The sequence below is a fragment of the Macaca thibetana genome, chromosome 20 (genome assembly GCF_024542745.1).
Source record: "Macaca thibetana thibetana isolate TM-01 chromosome 20, ASM2454274v1, whole genome shotgun sequence".
NCBI lineage: Eukaryota > Metazoa > Chordata > Mammalia > Primates > Cercopithecidae > Macaca > Macaca thibetana.
In genome coordinates this window covers 21,048,339-21,064,753 of record NC_065597.1, presented here as the reverse complement: position 1 = coordinate 21,064,753, position 16,415 = coordinate 21,048,339, and the positions used below count along the sequence as shown (strand labels likewise).

At 41.3% G+C, this 16,415-nt stretch overlaps 1 protein-coding gene across 1 annotated transcript; it reads right to left on the bottom strand.

Moving 5' to 3' along the window:
* Positions 1-4,445: 4,445 nt before the first annotated feature.
* On the bottom strand, positions 4,446-13,697 carry CLEC3A (C-type lectin domain family 3 member A). Its single transcript, XM_050775042.1, has 4 exons — positions 13,633-13,697; positions 13,376-13,539; positions 7,992-8,075; positions 4,446-6,093 (listed from the first exon to the last, which is right to left on the bottom strand). Exons 1-4 carry the CDS (start codon positions 13,695-13,697, stop codon positions 5,702-5,704), a joined length of 705 nt encoding a protein of 234 aa, XP_050630999.1. The 3' UTR covers positions 4,446-5,701.
* Positions 13,698-16,415: the final 2,718 nt, after the last annotated feature.

The window sequence follows — 16,415 nt, the reverse complement described above, 5'->3', positions numbered from 1 at the left end:
TTGGACAACCGGAATAATTAATTGGCTTTTAATAAGATAAAATTTGCGCATACCATCTCCCAACTTAAAAATGAATGTCCCACTTCTAGAAAGCTATCACAAATGCTAAGAACCTGCCTTTGGAGTTGCATATAATAATTCCAATTTATACACTTAAACAGTTAAACTGTCTTCCAGCTTTTGAAGCTTTGAAGTCAGCTTCCATTTACCAATTATGAGATGCTTTTCTACTGCTACCTAGTTATCTCCATGAACCCACTTTCTCTTTGAATTGGAATACAGGTCTTTTTAGTCTCATTTCTCTTCATAGCTTGGGTTAATCAGAATCATTTTGATTGCAAGGGACAGAAACCCAACTGTGGGAGTACATGCTGATCACCATCAAATATTCCAGCTCTCTACCTCCTGGGCCCATGGCTGAATTGCACTTGCAGGTCTCCCTCAGAGGGGAAATGTTTACTATTTCTGTATCAGATCGTTTAATGGCTGCTCTGTCTCTGCTGTAGAGAATGACAGCATTTTAGATTGCTGCTTCTGCATCTGCTGGTTTCTAGAGTGAGCACAATGTGGAGTGAAGGAGTCCCCTTTTAATGCACTATGAATATGAAAATGAGAGACAGCAGCAAACTTTGCTGTTTGAAGCCACTGAGGTTTTTGAGATTGTTACTGCATCATAACCTAGCCTATCCTGGCTGATAAGCCAACCCAAACTAGCGCAAGTGAAAAGGAGAAATTGTATTCTGTGGTTTGGAGGAATTGTGGGGCAGCTCACAGGATGTACAGATATAGAACCAGGGCCTTAGGGGATTGAAATGATGAGCTAAGAACTATCTGAACACATATTTTCTTTCTGTTGTTTTCTTTCACGTCCTTCTCCTTCCATCCTTGTGCCCTTATTTCTCATCACTGCTTATCTTTGTTTTGCTTCATTCTGCACATTGCATTCATCTAGAAAGAAAGAATTGTGCCGGAAGCCCTACATTGACTTTGTCCTAATTGAACATGTTTAAGGGAAAGTATTTCATTGCTCCCAGTTTCCAGGTGACAACCACTGGAAAATAATCTGATTGGCTCTGAGTGGGCTGTGGATACCTCCCTGAACCACCCACACTGACAGAAGTGTCAGCTTTGCTTGCTAGCATGTGTGCACATGTTTTTGACTACTGTATGTTCAATTTATAGTTCCTTAGCAGAATTTTATTTAAACTAGTTTCCATTTTGTGGATGTCAGTTCAGAAAAAACTAGATAGTAGTTAACCTGCTTAATACCATGTGTAATTAGAGGTGCTAATATTGTCTTCACAGACCTCCTCAGGTAGTCTTGCTGTCTTGTGTGCTATGACTGGCTTCCTCTGTCTCTCCATATTACCTATTACCGTTAGTAGATACCCTTTGAATGTCTTGCATCAGATTAAATAAGATATACTAAGTTTGCTAAAATTTGATGTTATTTATTGCATGCCCCAAACACTAAATTTTTTGGGTTTCTATTTGAGATGTGCTTTTCTGGTGATGTTATAGAAGTTCTTCCTAATCTGAGAGAAGAAAATACTTCATATTTGTATTTATTTATTTTGTTACTATCTTCTGAGATGGGGCCTCACTATGCTATGTTGCCCAGCCTAGGGTGCAGTGGCTATTTACGGGTGCAACCACAGTGCACTGCAGCCTCAAATTCTAGGCCTCCAGTAATATAACTTTATTTTTAGATAAGAAATGCTGCACTGTAATGCTGGGAAAGAGAAGCCATTGAGCCTTGCAATAAGCCAGTTCTCCTTCAAAATATTAATTAAGCCTGAGTCTGTTATATAGGTGTTTCCTTTAACTTACTGATTTTTCTTGTTATCTCACTTAATGATGTAGATGGAAGCATCTTTGGTAAGTAGAAAACTGCTCTGTATTGTTCTTTACTCAGAAGAACTGTAAATCTTACCCTTGACTTTTGTGCTAGCAAGCAGCAGAACTGCTACAATTAATCAGAGATGGTGTCTGGGCAAGTAGCTAAAACTTTAGAACCTTGCTACTCACGCTGTGGTCTGTGGTCTAGACTTGGTGTCCACTGGGAGCTTGTTGGAATTAGCCCAGCCCCATGGAATCTGTGGTTTAACAAGGGCCTCAGGTGATCTACAAGCATTTAAAAGTTTGAGAAACACTGCTCTAAAGATTAGAATCAGCTTCCTGGTAAGGTTTGGGGAGCCTAGACTGTTTGGGCTTCGAATGTAACTGACATCTTCGGGAAGACGGGAAATGCCTGCCTTCCCAAAGATGTCAGTTATATTCAAAAGTTGTATCACCTGACACTTACATGATACAATGTTCACATCCTCTGACCATGACCTTTTGGGGGAGACATTGCTAATTGCTTATGTCATTCTTTCCACCAGGCTTCTTCAGGATGCTTCTCTACCTGCAGTCCAGACAGCTTTTATGGAAGCCTAAGAGTTGGCCTGAGGCTGGGAACATTGGCTTATGCCCTGCAATCCCAGAGCTTTGGGAGGCTGAAGCGGGAAGATTGCCTGAGCCCAGGAGTACTAGACCAGCCTAGGCAACATGGCAAGACTCCTGTCTCTAAAAAAGTAAGAATTAGCTGGGCATGATGGCACATGCCTGTCGTCCCTGCTACTTTGAGTCCAGGAGGTTGAGGCTGCAATGAGCCATATTTGTGCCATTGCACTGTAGCCTGTGTGACAAAGCAAGACCCTGCCTCAAAAAAAAAAAAGTTGGCCTGAGAATTAAAAATGATTTATCATTCCTGCCTGAAGACCAGTTGTTTGCTAGGCAGTACCCAACAGGCAAAACAGACCAAAGAGAAGTCTAGGTTACGGAATCTTGTGGGTGTGGGTTTCAGCTGGTTTCTTGGCGAAGTAACAAAGTCAGGGTCATGAGTTAGACCCAGGAACAAACCAAGTAATGTGTTAATCCATTCCTCCCAGTTTTGCTCTTGCCCATAATTTGTGCTTACGTTTTGCTAACTGATTTTGATATTTGTTAATCCTTATCTTGATGTCACTAACCATCTATTCCTTTGAATTATAACTTACTCTCTTGGTCTTGTTGGGGCACTTTGGGAAGGATTGCCTTATTTAATGGATCCATGTTCAAATGTTTTTGTTTGTTTGATTTTAAACAGATAGGGAGGGTCTCTGTCGCCCAGGCTGGAGTCAAATGGTACAATCATGGTTCCTTGCAGCCTCGAACTCCTGGGCTCAAGCAATCCCCCTGCCTCAGCCTCCCAAGTAGCCGGGACTAAAGTCATGTGCCATCACACCTGGCTAGTTTTTAAATTTTTTTGTAGAGACCATGTCTTGGCTGGTCAGGCTGGTCTTGAACTCCTGGCCTGAAGTGATCCTCCCGCCTCAGTCTCTGATGTGTTGGGATTAGGGGCTTGAACCACCATGCTCAATAACACTGGTTGTCTTTGTCTTTATCTGGGCCCTTGCAAAGGGGGAAGGAAAAACACCTTCTGTTCAGTGACCTTAGACTGAATACTTCTCAAGGTCAGCTGTTAGTCCAAATTGTTACTTCACCTAAGGAAATTGAGACACTGGATTAGAATCTACTCCCATTGCCTTTCTGAATGGGCTTTACCCTTTATTGCTCCCCATGGTTACTAAGTATATAGGATCTGAATCGGCTTACTAAGTTCCAATGACAGTTCCACTATTTCTTGGCATGTGACTTAGGGCAACTTATCTTTTTTTTTTTTTTTTTTTTTTTTTTTTTTCCTTCTGTAATATGAAGTGATTCTAGAGCCTAATTCTCAGGGTTGAATTTTCAGGGGGGTTCCCAAGATAAGTGAGAATTACATAAGATCTAGCACAGTACCTGAAATGTAAGGAGAATGCACTTACTTACCAGTGTCCACCCATTTCATTATGGTCATTATCTTTAGGAAGACTATGGTTATGTTGCAAGTAGGGAGTTGGCCAAGGTTCACCAGATATAATTGCAACTACTTTTTTTGTTGTTTTGAGACAAGGTCTTGCTCTGTCATCCAGGCTGGAGTGTAGTGGCACAATCGGAGCTCGCTGTACCTCAACCTCCCAGGTTCAAGAAATCCTCCCACCTCAGTCTCCTGAGTAGCTGGGATCACAGGCGAGCCTTACCACACCTGGCTAATTTTGGTGCTTTGTGTAGAGACAGGGTTTCGCCATGTTGCCCAGGTTGGTCTTGAACACTTGAGCTCAAGTGATCCGCCTGCCTCAGCTTCCCAAAGTGCTGTGATTATAGGTGTGAGCCCCTGTATCTGGCCAAAGCAGCTACAATTTTTAAAAAGTTTCCCTCCTCTAGTCAGACTATACCTCTTCATTGCCAGGTAAAATTGTTCTGAGTATATCCGAATCACCAGTTTGATTAAATCCAGGGTAATTCCCCTCAAACCCTGCCACGTTTAATATAAACCAACATAGTTTGAATAAGTGTAATTAACACTGAAACACATTTTCTATTGATCAGAATTCAGGCTTTATTATTGAGCAACAAAAAGAGCTAAAACTTAATTCCAAGCATGTGTAGTTGAAGTTTGCAAAGCGGAATATTGTTCACAAAACACATTCAATGTTTAAACACTGTTTATTTGAAGAACAGAATATATTTAAAATTGTATGCTTCTAAAAAGCCTATTTCCCTCCAAGTCTAAACTTTGTAGTTTAATATTAAGCAATAACGTTATTTTGTACAATCTAGTTAAACAAGCAGAATAGCACTTGGCAGAATAAACAATTGCACAGACGTATGCAATTTTCCAAGATAACATTCTTTAAATTCAGTTCTCAGCTTCCAAAGATTGGTTGCCCATAATAGACTTAAATATATAATGATGGCTAAAAAAAAAAAAGTATGCAACAATGTAAAAAAGGAAACATAAGTCCACTCTCAGTCTCATAAAAGGTGGGAGTAAGGATGCTAAATGTAGCTTCTTTTGTTCTATTTCCCTTTATCATGCAATCTGTTTCTTTGATCTGCCTTAGGGTTACCCATTTAAGTTAGAGGTTGTAATGCAATGGTGGGAATGAAAATTGATCAAATATGCACCTTGTCATTTCCTTACAATTTGCGGCTGGAAACTTCTACAAAAAGGGGGTAGGCATGAAGAAAAGTAAAATAAAATCAGAACCTCTTCAGGGGTGTTTGTGTTTTGATATGGCAGACAAGATACAAATCCCACCAGGAAATGCAGCAGTTCAAAAAAAGGGTAATGGGCTAACAAGGTATTATTGCCAGCAAGGGATGGAATGAGGAACAGGCTGAAAAGTTTTTGGATTATAGAGCACCTAGAGTCTCTGATTTAGGGAATTCTTGTTAATCAAATATACACTAAACTTGCAAGGGAAAATCTTCCAGGTAGCCTAAGCTTGCTTTTCTGGAGTGATGAGATGCATAGCTACTCTGATTTGTTTTAAAACAGACTGGGTTTATACAAGTTAGAAAGACTAGGAAAGAAAGATTTTAGTCTGTTTTGCAGAAGCCATTTTATCTGCATGCACACGGATCAGTATTTCTGATTCCCTATACCCCAGGAAGGGCAAAAACCCAAAGAAACGTGTTAGCAAAATTGGCTGACTCTGTCATATTGCTATGGGCATTGATTTTTGTGTTTCAATTTTTTAATAAGTAAAAATGGTAATTTTTACTTGTTAGAGATCATCAACTTATAAGTTATGATGAATCTTGCTTGGAGGACACATTGGAGAAAGGCCTATTAAGGGATGGTAAACTCGCATATGTACCTCTTGCTGCTGCGACAGACCTCATCACTCCACTTGCCCTGAGCTGATTGAGAGAACAGTACACAGTTTTCCTGCTTGCCACCGTTAGGCTGTGCACTGTCCCAGTTGAGGAAGGAGATAGCGACTCCATTGACGTCAACAAACTTGCCTTCCGTCACCATGTCATTGATGCCCAGCCAAAAGTCATTGACACCCGGCAGGCTCCTTTTACCATAGTCTCGGAGGGCGTTGATTTCGTCGGAGTTCCTGGGGATAACCAGGATTCCTCCTTTGGAAATGCAGTCTTCATTGGCGTCGTGGAAATGCTTCAAACCTTCTGAAGCAAGGTAGCATTTCTTGTGAACTTTAGTGCCTCGGAGACAGACTGTGAAGATGTGAAATTTAACATATTAAGATGCATTTTGAGCGTATTATGACTAGAGCTGGACCTGGCAAATAGCAATAAGTATTTGTGGAATGAAGTATGATAATGATGAGACAACTATTACAATTTTCTATGTGCCAGACAACATGTTAAGCACTTTACATAAATTAAGTCACATAATCTTGACAACTCCATGAAGTTGTATTTTATTTACCCCTATTTTTACATATCAGGATATTTAGACTTAGAGAAGTTGTTACTTTGTGACACCTTAGCATTTTTTTAAACGAAGTAATTTTTGCAGCATGTGAGATCACAGCTACCCAAACGCAGGTCTGCCCTATCCCAAGACATGGCCTTTAAACCTCATGCTGTTCTGATATATACATGCTTGCTACTCTGTGTAGCTCCATTTATGTGCTGGATTTCTTTGGGAGTTTTGGAATTAGATGATATTTAATACTTACTTAAAAAAAATGCTTGGTGTGGTGGCTCACGCCTATAATCCCAGCACTTTGGGAGGCAAAGGTGGGCGGATCACAAGATCAAGAGTTCAAGACCAGTCTGGCCAACATAGTGAAACCCCGTCTCTACTAAAAACACAAAAAATTAGCTGGATGTGGTGGTGTGTGCCTATAATCTCAGCTACTCAGGAGGCTGAGGCAGGAGAATCATGTGAACCCAGGAGGCAGAGGTTGCAATGAGCCGAGATTGTGCCATTATACTCCAGCCCAGGCGACAATGTGAGAATCTGTCTCAAAAATAAATTCTAGGTTTGCATGTGGAGAGACAGTGGTTTTCTTAAGCAGATAACTGAGCCTTGGTAATATTGTTTAGATTATTCAGGATAAACCAAACATACAGTTTTAGGGCATTAGCATTGGAGAGTCAGGCCTCAGAGCCATAGTGCCTGGGTTTAGGTCTCATCTCTGACATTTAACTAGCTGTGTATATCTTGAGCAAATTACTTACCTTCTTTTTGCCTCAGTTTCCTCATCTGTAAAATTAGAATCATAATAGCTTATGTTGCTGGAGGATTAATGGATTTGTGTTTATAAAGAAAAACTCACCTTCTGCTGTAACCATTTTACCGTCTTTTAACTTTCTAATTCTGTTCCCCTGGAAACCTGATAAAGGGAATATGTTGCCGTTGTTACTAGGCAACATTACTTATGGTAAAAATGACCCAGATTCGTACCATGCATCTGGCCTGGGAGTTACAAATACTTGATGGAAAGCCATCACTTCAGTCTTCCCTGAAGGCAGTAACTTGTAATGAGGCAGGTCTCTTGTGAGGACCCTCAACACCCTGATTTTGAAATTGCTACAAAGGATATTAGCTCCTGGGGGGGGGGATGAGCCTTGTAAACCAGGGCTGTTCCTGAACCCGCTCAGTGTGGCTCACTTCCTCACCCCTTGGAGAATAGCTCCTGGGCAGTAGCGCATGTGGCTGCAGAGCTGTGGGGAGGAACACTGGCGCTGCCCTGTTGGCGCAAGCTGCGGTTCTAACCCATGTCCTTCCAGCATCTTAGGCTGGGTGTGGCCTGAGTGAGTCCTGGTGGCCTGATAGGCACTTAGCTGTCATCCAATAAATGTTAATCATTTTAGTCATTTCATAATTGCTTCATTCTGTTTCACTACCCTTTAGAGAATAACTATGGACTGACTTTTCCAATGTATTACTGAACTACTTATTTTTATTTCTATACCACTCATATATAGGAGAATGGGGTTATAAATGAAGTTGATTTCCTAAAACAATCATCTCCCAGCATTGGGGCCCTCTTATTGGCCACATTGTTGATTTGTCAATGTTTCTCTTAAATTTCTGGATTTCTGGGGGACATCTTTTTTCCTGTCTCCTTTGGGACAAGGCATTGAGGAGGTTTGCACCTTACCTGTCTGCAGGGCTTGGATTTCCTTCAAGGCATTGACTTCTGTCCAGAGCTTTTCAATTTGAGTCTTCAGATCTCCATTCCTGTCTGGGGAAAATTTTAGGGTGGAATAGGGTAGGTGGGTGAAAAGCGCATGATTAAAATAAAATCAAGCTTTGGAATGTAGGACCCAAGGTGATAGTGGTTTTGGTGAACATGAGCCCAGTGTATACAAAAAAAAGAAAAAAAAATGCATGAAAATAACTTGGGGCTGGCGCAGAGGCTCACACTTGTAATCCCAGCACTTTGGGAGGCCAAGGTGGGTGAATCACTTGAGGCCGGGAGTTTGCGACCTGCTGGGGCCAATATAGCGAAACCCTATCTCTACTAAAAGTACAAAAATTAGCTAGGCATAGTGTTGAGTGCCTGTAATTCCCACTGTTTGGGAAGCTGAGGCATGAGAATTGCTTGAACTTGGGAGGTGGAGGTTGCAGTGAGCCGAGATCATGCCCCTGCACTCCAGCCTTGGTGAAGGGAGTAAGACTCTGTCCCCCCACCTCTCCCCCTGCAAAAAAAATGGAAGAAGGAAAGGAGGAAGGGAAAAAAAGAAAAATAATAACTTGGACAAGAAGATTCCTAAGAGCTTCATGGTGATCATAATACTAGAAGGTCTTTCTGTGAGATTGAGGCTCCTCCTGTCTCTTCAGTCCCATCCTGTGACTTTAGGCTTGTTGACTTTCAGGGTCATCGGAGAAAATGAGCTCGATCTCATCTTTCCTATGTGTTCCTTCTGCTAGGATCACTCTTGCTCCAATGCTTTCCTGTATTCTTAGCAAGCTTAAATATCTCCTCTTCTGAGAAGGCTTTCGGGGTTCTCCTGTAATTCAGTATCCCTTCTGCTAATCTCTTTAAAACTTACTTTTCTTCATTCTCTAGTCTCGGTTCACATTTTATTTTATTCCATAGTTTATAGAATATTCCCTATATTTTCTATTCTGTTTTACCTCAGTTCATCTGCCTTGTTATTCTTGATGCTTCTGATGCTTACCATGATGCTTGGCACATAATAGGTGTTCATGATACTGTCTAGTGAATATACACTTTATGGTATATAAAATTGTTATTTTTCACTTGCTCTTCAAACATAGCTATGAAGGGAGAAAAATTAGATTACCATTGAAGAATGAGGACAAGTCCAATGGGAGTGACTCAAAAGATACATGGTAGAACTCATACTCAGACTTATTTGGGTCCCCAAGTCCCCTGTCCCCAGTGTTCCTACTCAACCCATGCCTCAGGTATGGTGGCCCCTAGCAGGGTTAAGTGCTAAAGGCTCATGGAGAAATTAGGTATTAGCAACTTAAGTCTTGTATGTTCCTGGATGAGGCTAAAGGATCTTTATGGCTGTCCTTGACCAATCTTGGCTATAAGTAAGTGACAGAAAACAAGCAACCTTGGTTAAACTGAAATTTCAGGCCTAATAAGAATTCTCTTAGAAGACTGGCAGCTTGTGAGGTCTTCAAAAGCAGGAATTATAAATCATAATAAAAATTATTAAAAGCCTTCACATACTGTCAGAGATCAATTCTTTCAGTAGTGTTTTGAGAGAGACACTATCACTGTTTCCATTCTACAGAAAAAGTAGAGTCCCAGAAAGCTGAATTCACTTGACGAAGGTCACCCAGCTAGTAAAACGCAGAATTGGGATTTGAATTTGCCCAGGTCCAGGTCTGTTCTCTTTTCCATCCCTCTTACCTGCTTCTGCACAGTGATTGCCTCAACCTTCTTGGTCCCGAGCACATGGCCCCAGACAGAGAAGATACTTAAAGCTTGCTATGAACTGTCCCCAACTGCTGCTTTATGGGGATGCCATAGAGGCAGTCTATGTTCTGTACCGGATTTTTCAGGGCAGTCTAAAATTCACATGTGCTAATTCACTGTCCCCTTAAATGTGCTTTGTAAGCCAGATGTTTCATTTGGGTTAGGAAACTGTCTTCTGGAATATCCAGGGGTAGCCCCTGCCTCTGTTTTACTTAATGCTACACATCAGTTCTCAAAGCACCCCATAGCTCAGTTCAGAAATACAAAGATTTCAAAGATTTTTATCTATGTAACCATTTAATCCAGAAAAAATGTAAGGGTGCATTCAGAATGCAAATTCATCAGCTCGTGGGGGGCAGGCTTGCAAAGACTACTGAAGACTTGCTTCTAAGGTATAAGCTGTCACCTCTACAAATGTCATCCCCCATCCCTCTCGGCTTCCTCCTCCATTCTCCTTAAATAAGTGTTCTCCACTGGGAGATTGTAAACATTGTAATTAACATGAAGACACATGAATTGATATTAGGCTTCTGGGAGATGGTTATGAAATTCATTATCCAGGGATTGGCTGTAGCTTCCATCCTTTGTAGCTGATGTAGATGTCTTTTGTGTACAACAAACAAAGGGAATATGTGGAACAACTACTGACCTGTAAAAGTCATATTTTATTCATGAATGCAACACATAAATAGACCTTTGAAGCAAGTGCCAGAGAGATCTTGTGTTTGAAGCTAAATTCTTCAGTTGCTATTTTGAGTCCCCCCAGAAGGCTCCCTTTCATTTTATTGTTGCTCTCCAGAAGTAGACACAGTGTAGAAACACAAAAGTCATTCCCAGAAGACATGGCCAGTAAAACCATTACAGGATGTTGGGTTGTCAAAGTGTGTGGGACTGAGCACTCCCATACACAGAACACGGGAGGATGGATTGGTGTTATCATTTGGAGAGACAATTTGAAAGTATAATTAACCTGCAATTTTACTGCTGGAAATTTCTTAGAACATCCTAACATGGGGAGCAACACGTGTGCAAAGCAGTTACTTTTGAGGCTATTGAATCAAAAAGAGATGTATTAGGAGAGATCAGATTAAGTGATGATGCATCCAAACAATGAAATATGCAGCTGTTAAAACGAATAAAGTATTGCTTACCCTGGTAACTATCCAAGGTTTAACAGATGAAATAAATTTATTTGCCTGCCAAACATTTTGCATAGCCAATTCTTAATATTGTTAAAAATATGTATTTTAATTGCACCTTTTAAAAACTTGGTGAATAGGCCGAGTGTGGTGGCTCACACCTGCAATACCGTCACCTGACGTAAGGAGTTTGAGACCAGCCTGGCCAACATGGTGAAACCCCATCTATACTAAATATGTACAAAAATCAGCTGGGCATGGTGGCGAGCACTTGTAGTCCCAGCTATCTGGGAGGCTGAGGCGCTAGAATTGTTTGAACCTGGGAAGTAGAGGTTGTAGTAAGCTGAGATCACACCACTGCACTCCAGACTAGGTGACAAAGTGAGACTCTTCTCAAAACAACCCTACAAAAAACAAAACACAAAACTTCTGGGAATAGTATTACCCGATAGTTAATAGTGGATAAATTTTGTAGTGAGGATAGGGAGAGAGAAAACGGCTTTCACTTTTGATCTCATAAACACTGATATTATTATATTTCAAGGTACTTAAACTATTTTAAAGGTATATGGATGGATGGGGATATAACTGCTTGACCGGTTTAGGTTTATTGCTTCACCTACTGTAGAATCTACTTTCTTGGACCTAATGGCAAAAAGTAACAAACTATATTGGGGGAATGATATTTAAGAAGTGTGTACCTTGTCAGTTGCACATGTGGTTATGAGGGAGGGAGTGGGGAAGACAGCAGGAAAGAAGTGGGAAAGAAAGGTGGGGAGAGAGAAGAGAGTGAGAGGAGGAAGGGGGAGGGAAGGCTCCTGGATAATCTAGATGTGACCTAAGCTGCGATTACTTCAGAAACGCCCACACAGCACACACATGCACACACAGTCACGTTCAGAACCTCTTCACACATTCCTACTGTGTGATCACCACTCATGAGGAGCGCCACTCCATCCAGCGGTGAAGAAACGCTGGCCACAGAAATGTGCCACATTACCCAGCATCTTCTCTCTCCCCCATCCTTTTGATATCATTTTCAGCAATATGTTTCACCTCATGAGAAATATTTTAATCTTTCACTGAAAGAAGTATATAGTATTTCATGCATAAGGAAAAAAGATTTCACTTAATACGTCTTGCACTAGCCAGGCGCAGTGCTTCACGCCTGTAATCCCAGCACTTGGGGAGGCCGAGGAGGGCAGATCATGAGGTCAGAAGATCGAGACCATCCTGGCCAACACGCTGAAACCCCGTCTCTTCTAAAAATACAAAAAATTAGCCGGGCGTGGTGGCGGGCGCCTGCAGTCTCAGCTACTGAGGAGGCTGAGGCAGGAGAATGGCGTGAACCCGGGAGGCGGAGCTTGCAGCGAGCCGAGATTGTGCCACTGCACTCCAGCCTGGGCAACAGGGCGACACTCTGTCTCAAAGAGAAAAAAAAAAAAAAAACACTTGCGCCAGACCTAACTTTTGTAAATGAATGCCCCTGAAAAATGGTACTTTATAATCATTAAAGAACAAGACCCCTGTTTACCTACCAGCCATCTGTCATGTCAAATAGACTTTAACCTTGTTGAAATTTGTATGTGTGTGTTGTTCCTAATGAAGTGAAAATAAGGAAATAAAGTCATAATCTGAAATATCCTGAAATGAAAATGATGCAGAGGATGTGATAAAACATGACCCTGTGTCTTGCTTTTTTCTTTTCCTTTGGTTTCAGCATATTGCAAATACCTTGCTGTCATCTTTGCTCTTTTCAATTTCTTTAACGTGTTAACCCAATTCAAGCCACTCAAAATTTGTGGTTGCCTGGAGATTCAATTTTGTATCACAATGCCTTCAAATACTAGATGACTTTGCATATTGACTTCTTTAAGTTGGAGAGATTCAATGTCTTTGTCATGAAAAAGTTTATATGGTATGGGTTGTCCCTATACTGCCAAGGATATGGAACTATAGCTAATGATAACTAATGACAAAACAGGAAGTCACAATTACCAAAAGCTCTATCCTCTGCTACACATTGAATAAGATTATACTTATCTTAAAATATAACTGAATCAAGTGACTCAATATCTACTAGTGAAACTGTGTGCTCTCTCAATACATTCCTCTTGCCCCATATTAATAACACCAGATGTTCAGATATCCAGATGAGCTTCCTCTGAAGCACATTCTATTTAAGCCCACGTAACAAAAAATACACAGTACAGAATTCTTTTATTAAATTTTTCCGTTTTGTTTGTTTTAAAAACAGCCTAGTTTCTTTAAAATCAAAGTATCCTAGATAATTAAAACATCACTGAATTCCCTGAGATGCCATATAGGGATGATGGCATGGTGCCATCACCAAAGACAGTCTCCCAGAGGAGTTCGGAAATTAACATCGTCCACACCTCCCCATACTGTGTAAGCCTAGAATTTTGCTTGACTGAGAAGCCCCATTACCTTTCACGCGGCGTTTGCTGTGCTTCCTGACTTTTAATCTGGACGTAAGGCTGGTGGTCTGGTCCAGGAGTAAGGTGATCACCAGGATGCAAATTACAAGTCCATTCTTTGCCATGGCTCTGGGGCAAGCCTGCTGAGCCACGTTGCCAGCGCCCCTAAAGCAGCTGTGGAGAGATAGACTACACAGCTACATCTTGCTCTGGGATGTCTGGGGCTGGCTTATAAGAGTGAGTTTCGGAGGTTGGCTGGAATCCTGCTGACGAAATGTTTGAATGCCTCTGCTGGCCACAGCATAAGGTGGCCCCTTGTTCTTGCGCCTCATGTTAGGCTGTCTATTTATTTAATTTCTGCTGCATTTCCTAGTAATGTGCCTTTTTGGAGTGTGTCAAAATTAACTACAGGTTTTGCCTGCTTTCTTTCTTTTTTTAAATTTAAAGTCTGAGAAGCTTGGGGTATTTGTGAAAAATTCTTTTATTTGGAGCTCTGAAATTCACTAAGTGTTCTGGAAAATGGATTCAATTCAGTTTTCAGGGCAAAAAAAAAAAAAGGAAAGGAAAGTTACTTCATGTGTGTGTGTGTGGGTGTGTGTGATGCTACAGCACCATTCATTTAAGCCAGTGTGTCTACTCACACTCATGTGTCTGCACAGCTCAAGTGGAGCTTGGAAGCAGTTTTCTCAGTGGGATTTATGGAGATTGCAGAAATAGATACTTGATGATAAAATAGAGGGCTTTCCTCCATTAGGATTTTGTGGACTCATCAAGAATTACTTTCTTGGGGCCGGGTGTGGTGGCTCACGCCTGTAGTCCAGTGGGAGGCCAAGGTGGGTGGATCCCTTGAGGTCAGGAGTTTGAGACCAGCCTGGGCAACATGGCAAAACACTGTCTCTACAAAAAATAAAATCTGTCAGGCTCGGTGGCACATGCTTGCAGTCCTGGCTATATCTGGGAGGTTGAGGTGTGAGAATCACCTGAGCCCAGGAGTTCGAGATCACTGCACCCCAGCCTGGGCAACAGAGTGAGAATCTGTTTAAAATAAATAAAATAAATAAAAACTTCTTGGGTAAAACATACCTTAGAGTGAAAAGAAAATTTTAAAAAGTAAATTATTTCCATTAGAATAAGAATTAAAGTATTATACCAATAGCTATTTTTTCAGGTCCTCACCAATCATTTTTCCTTGAACACATTAAACAACACTTTCAAGTGCATGATATAATTAACAGAGAAATGTAGTGAGACACCGGGCCTGGTGGCTCACTCCTGTAGTCCCAGCACTTTCAGAGGCTGAGGTGGGTGGATCACTTGAGGTCAAGAGTTCAAGACCAGCCTGGTCCACATGGTGAAACCCCGTCTCTACTAAAAAATGCAAAAAAATTAGTTGGGCTTGGTGGCAGGAGTCTGTAGTCCCAGCTACTCTGGAGGCTGGGGCAGGAGAATTGCTTGAACTCAGAAGGCAGAAGTTGCAATGAGCCAGGATTGTGTCACAGCACTCTAGCCTGGGCGACAGAGCCAGACTCCTTCTCAAATAAAAAATAAAATAAATGTAATGAGAGACTCAATTATTCCTACCTTTAACCATAGGCTTTAAGCACAAGTTTTGGGGACCTGATAGGCTTTTGCATCAAAAGCAATGGACTTTGCATTACAGGAGTAGCCAAGAGGGCAGGGACTGAGACCCAGGGAAAGGCCTCCCTATATTCTACATGGTTATCTGGCTGACCAGGTGCAGATGGAGGGCAGTGGTTGCAGATCTGGAAGGTCCAAAGGACCAAGCTCATCTTGTCATTTGTTTTTTTTGAGACAATACAGAAAGAACCAAGGAATGAGTGCTTCCTTCTGAACTTTAATGAGAAAAACCAGTCTGTTTCATCTTCATTTCCTCCAAGTTAAAGCCATTTTGTAACCTACCAATATAGTAACACCACAGTAAGACTGCTAATGTAGGAAAGTCCACGTGATTCAACGAAGTAACTATACAATTAAAAATAAAGATTTGACCTCCCGTGTTGACTCTTTGTCTAACATGGGCAGTTTATGCATGGGCATTTGAGAACATTGTGAAGAAAGGCTGAGCTCAGTTCACATCGTACCACTTATTAGCTGTGTGATCTCAGGCAAGTGAGGAAACCTCCTATTATAAGGCTTCTCTCATCTTCACAATGGGGGCTAGGAATGCTTATTTTACAGGGCTGTTGGAAACATTAAATGAGATAATGGCTATGAAGCACTTAGCGCAATGCCCAGTATTTAATAAGATCCTTACCAATAATTATAATGGTACAATTTATGGAATGCCATCTTTTTAGTCTTCACAGCAACCCTATGGGATAAGTAACAATATTATCTCCATTTTAAAGGTGATTGAGCCTCAAAAGTTAAGTGGTTTTTGTCTGACATCACTAAGTTCTCAAGGGACTGAGTAGAAATTACAATCTAGTTTTGATTAACTCCAGAAGGACCTGGGCTGTGAAAATGTACTTTGGTTGAACAAAGGAAAAGATCAATGACTTACAACTGATATTACAACTGATCAAAAATTTTCTTTGCCGTCTTCCTAAATCCTTTTTAAAAAATTTCAAATTATGGGCCAGGTGTGGTGGCTTGTGCCTATAATCTTAGCACTTAGGGAGGCCGGCGCAGAAGGATTGCTTGAGCCCAGGACTTTGAGACCAGTCTGGACAACATGATGAGATCCTATCTCTATAAAAACAAACAAAAAAATTAGCTCGGTGTGGTAGCATGTGCTTGTGGTCCCAACTTGCTTAGGAGGCTGAAGTGGGAGGATGACTTGGGCACAGGAGGTTGTGGCTACTGCGGTGGCCCATGTTTGCACCACTACACTCCAGCTTGGGCAACAGAGAAAGACCTTGTCTCAAAACAACGAAATATCTTGAATTAGTGTTGTATATTTGCCACAACTGCTGAATGAATACTGACATTAGTATTAGGTGAAGTCCATAGGCTACCTTAGGATTCATTTTGGTAGTATTCGTCCTGTGGGTTTGGACAAATGTACAGTGTCATACAGAATAGTTTCA